Source organism: Chiloscyllium plagiosum, chromosome 23, assembly GCF_004010195.1.
Source record: "Chiloscyllium plagiosum isolate BGI_BamShark_2017 chromosome 23, ASM401019v2, whole genome shotgun sequence".
In the NCBI taxonomy this organism is placed as follows: Eukaryota; Metazoa; Chordata; class Chondrichthyes; order Orectolobiformes; family Hemiscylliidae; genus Chiloscyllium; species Chiloscyllium plagiosum.
The window spans coordinates 45,002,291-45,013,172 of NC_057732.1; the positions used below are offsets into that span (position 1 = coordinate 45,002,291).

The following is a 10,882-nucleotide window of genomic DNA, read 5'->3' on the forward strand; positions in this document are numbered from 1 at the left end:
GTGGGTTACTCTTCGAAGGGTCGGTGTGGACTGGTCGGGCCGAAGGGCCTGTTTCCACACTGTAGGGAATCTAATAAGATGTCAGTCACTGTCAGTGTAACTCCAATCTTTGATAAGCTGTGTACATTTATTCCTGCCTTGTCCTGCTCACATTCTGAGCTGGATTCTCTGACGAGTGATCATCTTGGGCAGATTTCCATTCCACTTTTTTTTATATAACAAAAGCAGAAGTACTCTGTATTGCTGATGAAAGACTCCAACCCTGGCTCCTTCAGAAATGTGAAGGTGCCCTTCCATTCTGACAGGCCCCTTGTCACTCCCCCTTTTTCCCAACAGTGTGTTCTGTAAACTGAGGTTCAGCATTACAAACCATCACTTTGACAGTTGTCCTGAGTAACCATTTACTTGACTTCAGAAGACCTCTGATTTTTAATGGATACTTTCAGAGGATTCCAGGCATAGGGGAACTGCCCAGTAGAAGCTTCAATTTCCCAGGAAATTCATTCAGAGGATGCTATACCAGGAACTCTGTTGCACTCTCATTCCGAGAAATGAAAATCTGGCCTGTCGAAAAAGTCAGGTCTCTGTTTCGATATAGAGTTGCAATCTACTGAGAGCACATCATCTCATAAATGTTAGAAACTGACAAACTAATCCTTTGTCTGCTTTGTAATTTCCTGCAGTTTCTAGGCACCAAGTAAGTTGTACCTAAGGTAGACTATTTCTAAAAGGACAGTGCTGCCTTTGAATCCTCAGATGCTAGTTGTCTCCTTAGGCTGGCTATGTTGTGTCTCAGCTAGCATGCCTTGTATCTAAGAGACATGCTCATTATGTCATCACCATAGCATAGCATGTGACCTGATGGTAGAAAGGTCTCCTACTCCATCTTACTGGATCCATTTGCAGAATGACACTCTGAAGGAATTATGCTACAAATTTTAACTGAATTGCTCAGCACTAGCCCAGACATGAAAGTGTCTGTAACTGTAATATATGTAGATACCAATGGCTGTAATAAATGTCTGTTGAATCTTGCAGTAGCAAGTTGCTCATGTCTAGTTCTTTATACACTAGATGCTAACCTAAGTATCAATTCTTCAGGTACATACATCCCAGTGAACCATTCACTGCATCTATGGAAAATCAGATGAAACTGTCATATAACGTGCAAGAAGATGCTGCCTGACCTGCTGAGTTTCTCCAGCAATTACTGGTTTCGTTTGACAACCAGTATCTACAGGTTTTTTTTTATTTTATGTCATATAAGGCAAATAGATATTGTAATGAGAGTGGTGCATACCATGATGTTACAGTGACTTCAGACATGTAAAAGAGATTATAATGAAAGGATGGTATACAGTAGCTTCCCCCACACCCCTGGCGAATACATTCCAAGACCTACCACAGAAACCCGAAACTACGGATAGGTGCAAGCCCATCCATTTAAACTGGAAATTTACCTTCTGAACTAGTTCCAGAAGGTTCCTGATAATATGTTCGGGCTGCGGTAAACTATTCCACAGATACCAGTGTCATCCTATACCCTGTACTTGAGAGAGATTTACATCCAGGCAGTAGTATTATGAACAATAGTGTAAGTAAAGAGTTTGTAGAAGTTGAGAGTTGGTCAGCAGTCACTTTAGGGGAAACTGTTACTGGCTGGAAATGCCAGCATCAGCAAGGATAGCCATCTCTCTGTTGGGCCGAACATAACTCTAAGCCTGATGGCAATATAAACCACAAGTTTCGTAACTAGCAGAGGATCATCATAAAGGGACTCACTGCTTTTGGCGTCAGTTGAAAGATAAATCTTGGTTACAACGATTATAGACCAGGCCAGACCCCTCAAAACATTTTAAGGAAGCCCAGAACCTAACCTTTTGAGTTTCAGGCAGATGTAAGCTGGATATCCCAGGAGTGATGCAACTGGTCAAGTACAACAGAATTTATTTACACATCACTGAAGGCAACACAAACCAATGGAAACACAAACAAAAGAAAACAGAATTTATAATAACCATGATTTGGAAAAACTGACAGACGTGATGTCACCCGCAACTTAATAAAGAGCTGTTCCAATGTCCTGCAGCATCCCATAAACACAACCCTTGGCAAAAATGTAAATTCAAACCCAGGTTCTTACAGGAGCGATGTCAGAGAGATGTGGGCGGTACAGTGGTTAGCACTGCTGCCTCACAGCGCCAGAGACCCAGGTTCAATTCCCGCCTCAGGCGACTGTGTGGAGTTTGCACATTCTCCCCGTGTCTGCATGGGTTTCCTCCCACAGTCCAAAAATGTGCAGGTCAGGTGAATCGGCCATGCTAAATTGTCCGTAGTGTTAGGTAAGGGGTAAATGTAGGGGTATGGGTGGGTTGCGCTTCGGCGGGGCGGTGTGAACTTGTTGGGCCGAAGGGCCTGTTTCCACACTGTAAAGTAATCTAATCTAATCTAATAAGGAGGGAATCGTGGAAGCTTCCAGAATCCAGGGAAAGGACCAAAGGCCCTAGTTTAAAAGACCTATAAGATCATGTTCTTCCAGGACTTCTCAGCAGCAGTGATCTGGAAAAGGAAATCCTATGATGGCATCAAGAGAAGACTGAGGGAGCTCGGGATTCAGCACTCACTGAGGTATCCAGCAGTGTTTCGATCACCTCAGATGATCTGGACATCTCTTTGACACATCGGAGAAGGCAAAAGACTTTGTGGACAAATTACCTTAATCTGACCAATTTAGCATTTACAAATAGTCATGTTGTTTGGGTATGTCTCTGTTTTTCCTTAAAAAAAAGAGGAAGTCAGATTGGGGCTTCCTTTTCCTTTTACTGGTAATAATCTGGTCTAAACTATGCTCAGGGGTGGCTGGGTTGCGTGCTTTCAATTTCTAAGTTATACCAAAGGCTGGGTGGGGTACTTACCATTTTTTTTTTAATTTCTTTGTTCACATTGTCATTCCATTGTGTATTTTCTTTCTTTGCTGCTTGTGTTTGCGATGTGGCTCGAGCTAGGAGGAGGAAAAACGGTTGGGACACCTGGATGCCAACCTACGGGCAGTTTATGCCCGGTTCAGGTATTTAAATGCCCTGGCAGCAGTATTGGCAGCAGGATGGGAAGTTGGGTTTTGGGATATGTAGATGCCTCCTTTGGGCAGGGGGTGAGTTCCCCTATTCAGTGCTGTTGGCATTTTATTTGTAGTTTTTTTTGGTTTTTGTTGCATATATTCTTTAATAGCTTTGTCGGCTTGTTAGCTGTAGTGGGTTTAGTTTATGTAGTTTTTATGTTCAAACAATCTTGCGACACTAAGGCTCGGTGATTTGTGGTTTGAGTTCCTCCTCTCTGGAATCTAAATGTTACTCCAGAAGGTTATGGCTAATGACTTGATTAAATGGTGTACCTGGAACATCAAGGGGAGTTACTCACCAATTAAGAGGAAACAAGTTGTAGAAAGTAAAAAGTGGATATTGCTTTGTTACAGGAAACACACTTGGATGATAGGGAGCATTTGAAACTACAGCAGAATAGTTTTGATCGGGTTTACTTTTCCTCTTTTAATACCAGAAGTAGGGAAGTGGCTATATTGGTTAGGAGAAATCACCCATTTAAGTTACTAGAGTGTGTTAAAGTTAGTAATTCTCAAAGGGCGTTTGTAATTCTCAAAGCCCTGATAAACGGGGAAGAATATGATGTTTTAAATGTCTATTGCCTCCGGCCCATCCCCTCAAATTTCTGGCGATGCGTTCTCTAAACTGATCAGTCTCGAGTCGCGGCATATCATTATAGGGGGAGATTTTAATTGTCTTATGGATCCCACAGTAGACAGGTTGCCCAAAGGCCCCCGATACCCTCTGTACAAACTAAACAATGAGTGGACCTGTGTGTGGAGTTAGGGTTGGTGGACATCTGGAGGCATATCACCCTAGAGGCAGGGATTTTGCATATTTTTCCAATCCACACAGATCTCACACCAAGATTGATTTTTTTTCTGACCCCCGTGTAAACCCTGGACTTGGTGGCATCTTGTACGATTGGTAATATTACCATCTCTGATCATGCTCCAGTGTACCTGTTGGTTAAGATTAAGGACGTTACAGGGGGTTTGAGGCACTGACGAATAGATCCCTTTATCCTCAAGGATCACAGGTTTGTGGAGTATTTCTGTAGGGAATTTCGAGCTTTCCTATACATTAACTCAGGCTTGGTTCCCCATCTGCCCTTTGGGGAACTGCCAGAGTCTATTATTTCCTACTCTGCCAGTAGGAAGGGGCAGAAGGGTGAGCAGCAATGTCTCCTTGAAGCACGGTTGAAGGCAGCCGAGAAGACTTATTTTGACAGGCCCTCATTGGCCAAGCTACAGAGGATTACAGTACTGCTGTCTGCATTGAATTCTGCGCTCACACGGACAGTAAAGAAGGAGCTTACATTCACAAAGCAAAGGTTGTATGAGCATGGTGACAAACCAAGCAAGTACTTAGTGTTACGACACGGGGTAAACCATCCTGCTTAATTTAAAACCAGCAACACAGAAACGATTTATCCTGTGCAGTAATCTGTCAAATTTCGAGTGGCCAAGGACTATTTAAAGTTAAAAAATTAACAACTTTATTTCTTAAAATGTAACAGAGAATAATTAGCTAACAACTATTTACCATTCCTTACTCTAATCTATCTGTTACCTTCCCTTCTATAATACTAGTCTGATAAAACTCCCAATTAAGATTTACAAAACAAGACTTATCTCAAAACCAGATTCTGGATCAATGGTGCTGGAAGAGCACAGCAGAATCTGGTTTCCAGCATCTGCAGTCATTGTTTTTACCTTATCTCAAAACCAGATAGCTTTCGTTCATCTATTCAGACCTTCCTGTGTCGTCTTCTTCTTGGGAATTTCTTCATCACAGGTTACTGATCAAAAAGTACCTTTTTAAGAGAGCTATTTTTTTCAAGCAATCTATTTACATGCTGGATTTGGCTGTTCTCCTCTCAACTGTTCAATTTTCCCCAGTCTTCTACCCCCAAAGCATTGGATTGTGTCACGGGCTTTTAAGATTGTCAATATACTCAATTCAAACTTGATTGGAGTTTGATATTTCTCGGGGTATAATTTAAACTGGCCGAATTCAACTTTGTTTTTGGCTGCAGGTAACCAGCTAACTGAGTTGTTCGAGCAAGTGTAACATTGTTGCCTTATTGAGAACACTTGGTGCTGCATCCGGTAGTTCTGCTGCTCTTAGCTCACTTATAGTACATCCACATCTTCATAACACTAAGCATATCTTGTCAGGAAAAAGAGTGCCCCTCAAGCCATCATGTCAATTAGCGAAGGGTCTGGGAACCTAACGTGTGATTCCAAAAAGATTAATGCGGCATTCCAGAGATTTTACTTTGAATTATACCAGTCTGAGGGTTATGAGGAGGTGCGGGCCAAGATGGTATCCTTTTTCAAGGATCTGGATCTCCTGGATGTGACTCCCGAGCAAAGGTCTTTTCTCAATGTCCCCTCATCAGAGCAACAGGTGCAGGAGGCTGTGAAGCAGCTTCAGATTGGAAAGGCACCTGGTCCGGACGGACTTCCCAGGGAACTCTATAAGGAATTTATAAACATATTTTCAGGCCCGATGCTCAACATGTTCAATGACTTGTACAGTCATGATCGACTCCCACCATCTCCAAGAGAGCCCAATATTTCGCTTATTCTTTGAAAAGTGAAGGTCCTGGAGGACTGTGCTTCTTACAGGCCCACTTCAATCTTACATGTTGACTTTAAAATCCACCCTAAGACTTTTACGTTAAGGCTGGAGACTGTGTTACCTTCTATGGTTAAAGAGGACCAGACGGGCTTCATAAAGAGCTGCAGATCCTCCAATAATGTTAGGAGGCTGCTTAATGTAATTCAAGTGTATCAACAACAGTCAATACAGGGATTGGTGATTTCTCTAGAGGCAGAGAAGGCATTTGACCGAGTTGAGTGGCTGTATCTTTCTTATACTCTCGAGCGGTTTGGCTTGGGCGAAACATTAATACGATGGATAAAGGTTCTCTGCAGTGACCCTCTCGCTGCGGTCATCACCGATGGGCTACGATCAAGCAATTTAAATATTTTTGGGGTCAACCGGCAGGGCTGTCCCCTTTTGTTATTGCTTTTTCACCTTGGTGATTGAACCATTGGCGGAGGGCATTCGTAGGGATCCCAATATATCGGCTCCAGAAAAGGGGTCAAAATTACATAAGATTTTGTTGTACGCAGACGATGTCTTCATTTTTTTGTCAAATCCAGCAGTTTTGGTTCCTCGCTTGATACAATGCATCAGCTTGTTTGGTAACTTTTCGGGGTACAAGATTAATTTTGCAAAATCAGAGGCTATGCCTATGGGTGGTCTTACGAAGGTGCTAGGTCTTGAGGGCAAATTTCGATTCCCATTTAAGTAGTCATGGTGGGGTTTTATGTGTTTGGGCATATTCATTACACTAGTTCTTGATTGGTTGTTTAAAGCTAATTTTGTTCAATTATTCAACAAAATCAACAATATCTTCAAAGATGGGAGATACTTCTGGTCTCGTGGTTAGGTCAGATAGTCCTTATTAAATGAATGTTCTCCCCCGCTTGTTGTATCCTATACAGATGCTCCCCCCAGTTTTTGAGAAGCAAACGTTCCGGAGACTGAATTGCTGGTTCAGCACTTTTATTTGGCATCGTAAGTGGCTCCTTATTAAATTAGCTAAACTGCAATTGCCTCACAGACTGGGGGAAGTGGATCTCACAGACAATAAAACTATCAACTCAGCTCGCTTTTATCTTGCGTGTGATCGGGCTTGCGGGGATCCTCTTTCAATATGGTTAGATATTGAAACCTCTCAGGTAAGGTGCCCCCTTACTTGTTTGATGTTTTTGGTCAAAATTAGGACAATTAGGGAATATTGCCATAATCCAATGGTTATCAATACTGCTAAAGCATGGAGGGTAATTCGGCAGAGGGAAGGCAATATTGGCAAAACACCTTTTCTTACACCTATAGTGGATATGTCGGGTTTTCAACCGGGGATGATGGATTCAGGATTCAAACATTGGGCAGCTAGGGTTGTGTCTTGCATGGGCGATCTATTTGAGGGAGACATGATGTTGTCCTTTGATCTGTTGGTGTGGAAACACAAGCTATCTAACAGGGACCTCTTGCATTTTTTTCAAGTTAGGGATTTTATTCAAAAAAAGACTACACTTCTGACTGATACCTACAAATCCGACATTGAGGAGAGGGTGCTCAGTGCTAAGAGTACACTTTCTGTCAGCACTTTATATCAACAACTGGGAGGCGGCTCCCTCAGATGAATTTGATCGACTCTGCAGGATGTGGGGGGAGAGCTAGGCATTGAGGTCTCCTCAGAGGCATGGGAAGATAGTTGGGAAAACGCAAGAAAGATGTCAATTTGCAATAGGACCCATGCTTTCCAGTTGAAGATTGAGGGTCCACTTGACTCTGGATCGGGCACTCTTACCCATTGTCTCTGGTCCTGTGGTAGGCTTCAAACATACTGGAGCGCTATGGTGGGTGCAATGGAGGGGATTTTGGGTGTAAGGGTGGAGAAGGACCCAATCTCTATTCTTGGCCTGCCCAGTGTGTACCCTGTAGAGGCGCATAAGAAAAAACTTTTCAACATCCTCACTTCCTGCGCAAGAAAGAATATCTTGTTAGGTTGGGTGTGTGAAAATCCCCAGGGCCTGTCGGTTGGCGTAAGATTATTATGGAGCATATCCCCTTGGATTTTCTTACAAGTATGGTACACCACAAAACTGAGAATTTCTATAAGACATGGTGGCCCTTTTTGGAATGCCTGGACACAGATGTGTCTGCCACTCTAATAAGAGCTTTTATATAGCTGTAACGATTGTGCTTTATGAGTCCAATTTCCAGAGAGGGAGAACTGTGAACGTATGAACAGGTGAAAACTAATGCTCTCTATATTTGAGTGTTTTGTTTTGTTGAGCTGTATTAGTATTATTTATTAGTCTGTTGTTAGTTTTTATTTATTTAGTTAAGTAGTTAGTTGGTTTTTTTTAAAATGTATTTTTATACATATTTACACATTTGTACATGAGAGCATTTTGGGTTTTTTTGGGTTTTTTTAAGTTTTTTTGTGTTCTTTCTTTGTAGTGTTTCGCATTTGTTGTAATATTTAAAAATCTCTTATTCAATAAAAATTTTTTTTATAAAAATGTGATGTGAAAATCTAGAAATGAAGGAAGTATGAACATAATTCTGTGTACCCTCTCTGTGAAAGTAATTTACCATAATCGGATTTGAGGGCTGTTCGAGGTTGTAATCAACCAGCCAAAAGCTTTTAAGTGCAATTTGCCTATAGGAGCCATCACAACTGCATCCAACTCAGGTCTACATGTGATTACAATCAGGAATACTATGATATATACATGGGCTGTGGCATAATGGTAATGTCCTTAACTCTGGACTAGGAGAATTGGGTTCAAGTCCCACCTGCTCCAGAGTAGTTTCATGACATGTCTAGACGTGCTGATTAAAAACATCAGTCTTCTAGGCATCTGTTCTGAGGTGTGACTTTGAAATGATGAGGCACAGATGCATAACATCCTGCTTATGAATGGAAATATGTGGAGAGTGAGTGCTTATTATTGAGGCCCACCAGATGGCACAGTGGTTAGCACTGCTGCCTCGCTCACCCTCAGACTGTGTGGAGTTTGCAAATTCTCTCTATGTCTGTGTGGGCTTCCTCCCACAGTCCAAAGATGTATAGGTAGGTGGATTAGCAATGGGAAATGCAGAGTGACAGGGGTAGGGTCGGAGGGGAGGGATGTCTGGGTGAGACCCTCTTTGGAGGGTTGATGCAGATTTGATGGGCCAAATGGCCTACTTTCATATTGTAGGCATTTGATAATATGATACAAAAGTGTTGCAAACAGATTGTTTATGTCATCCAATACGACAGAAACATTTTCTTGCAAATATGGGTCATTCAGCCAATGAAGTGCACTCCACACACAACCTGCTGTGGTGGCCTCTAATCTTAGCCTGTCAGTTCGTGAGGAAATGCAGTCTGGTGCTCAAATATTACTCATGATGAATGGAGTTACATAGATGCATGTATTTTTTGTTTGCAAATGTTTATATTGCATGCATTTTGTTAACTGTTTTGTTGGTAAAATTGAGGCCAAAATGAGATCAGCCATGATCGTATTAAATGACAAAACAGGCTCAAGGGGCTGAATTGCCTACACCTGCTCCGAGTTCTTCTATATTCACATTTTAGCAATTAGTAGCAATGTCATTGTATTTAAAGCAAAAAACCTGAAGGTGTTATGTTGGCTAAAAAAAGTTTTAAAAATGCAACGAATGTCCAAAACAGAAGATGGACATATTAATAGTTGCATAAATAAGATTGATTCAAAATTTTACTCAAGGTCTGAAGCTGAACATGAATCCTTATTGAGCTGTATGTGGTTCCAGACTTTTATGTTGTAGTTGATTGACAGATGTACCAGTGAGATTACAGCTGACAATCAACTGAGGGCAGCCTACAAACGCAGTTCTACTCATTTCTATTTTAAACAGAAGGTAAAGCTCCTTCCACACTGTTGCCATCAAACACTCCCAGGGCAAGGACGGCACAGGGTTGGATACAGAGTAAAGCTCTCTCTACTCTTTTAAACCGAAAGTGAAGCTCCGTTGACACTGTCCCATCAAACACTTTCCGTTCATTTCTTGTCTGCTTTTCAACCCTTTTCTGAAATGCTTGATGGTGCACCATAACTTCACAGTTGCCAATATGTGTAATTTGCTTTTCAGAGAATTCATGTTTAAAGACTCCATGTGCTGTGTACATGATGTTGTGAACCTTCCTGACAGTCTGCTGAGGGTTTGCACACTGCACAAACCGAAGTCATTTAGGATTTGCCCCAATTACAGGTCCACACATGTGGATTTACCAGCAGTATCCACTGGATGGCGATGAGGAACTGACAACCTGTTCAATGTTTTGCTGTCTCCCTGCATAACCTGAAATCAACTAACTTAGGGCAGGCATTCATACTGGAATCTTTCTGATCTGTAGACCCGACCTTGGCATTAAGCCAATGTAACATAGATAATCACAACCTTACAGTGGGGAGCGTTAACCCCGCCCAAAAAAGGTTCATGTGGAAGTAAAGTGGTAAATAAATCTCACACCTAAATTCACCCCAACTCAAATGGTCCATCTGCAGTTTTAAGAGACAAAGATTGGGTTGTGTGGAGGGCTATGGGCAAATGACTCTCAACCAAAGGGGTGTCTCCTTTAAATATTTTTATGAGGGTGAAGAATCCCTTACAGACTGTTTCACTGACACAAGAATAGCTTTTCATTGAAATCTGACAAACAAGCTAGCCTAATGTGGGTCTTATCTTTCACTCACATTTTATCAGATTGACCTGTTCTGTTTAGTCTCATTGCTTTATCTGGACAGGCAAAAGGAGGAACTCCATTGGTGAGATTTAACAAAGTGTTCGTGCACAGTCACACAATGCTTCATTTTTATAACACGCAGCAGCAGTGTGAGATCTATGTTCAGTAAGATCCCAGATAAGATTCCCAGCCTTAGCTGAACCACCTGATTTCACATCAGGTAGTTTATAAGGAGAGGAGGAGAAAGTGAGTGATCAGAGCTGAAAATGTATTGCTGGAAAAGCGCAGCAGGTCAGGCAGCATCCAGGGAACAGGAGAATCGACGTTTCGGGCATAAGCCCTTCTTCAGGAATGGGGAAAGTTTGTCCAGCAGGCTAAGATAAAAGGTAGGGAGGAGGGACTTAGGGGAGGGGCGTCGGAAATGTGATAGGTGGAAAGAGGTCAAGGTGAGGGTGATAGGTCAGACGGGGGTGGGGGC

General features: G+C 42.1%; 1 protein-coding gene across 4 annotated transcripts in view; it reads left to right on the forward strand.

Moving 5' to 3' along the window:
• Positions 1–10,882, forward strand: part of LOC122561841 — a 13,558-nt gene continuing 2,676 nt past the window's right edge. Inside the window, exons 1-3 of one of the 4 annotated variants that reach the window (XR_006315126.1) lie at positions 1–1,240; positions 2,457–2,628; positions 3,006–3,067. Coding sequence is in view for 1 of the 4 variants with exons in the window: in XM_043714077.1 (XP_043570012.1) it covers positions 2,990–3,067; positions 6,617–7,321 (783 nt within the window). In the remaining 3 variants the exon portion in view is untranslated. Of the gene's footprint in view, positions 1,241–2,456; positions 2,629–2,908; positions 3,068–6,616; positions 7,550–10,882 lie in introns of those variants that run through there. The other 3 variants (XR_006315127.1, XR_006315128.1, XM_043714077.1) reach the window with 3 other exon arrangements.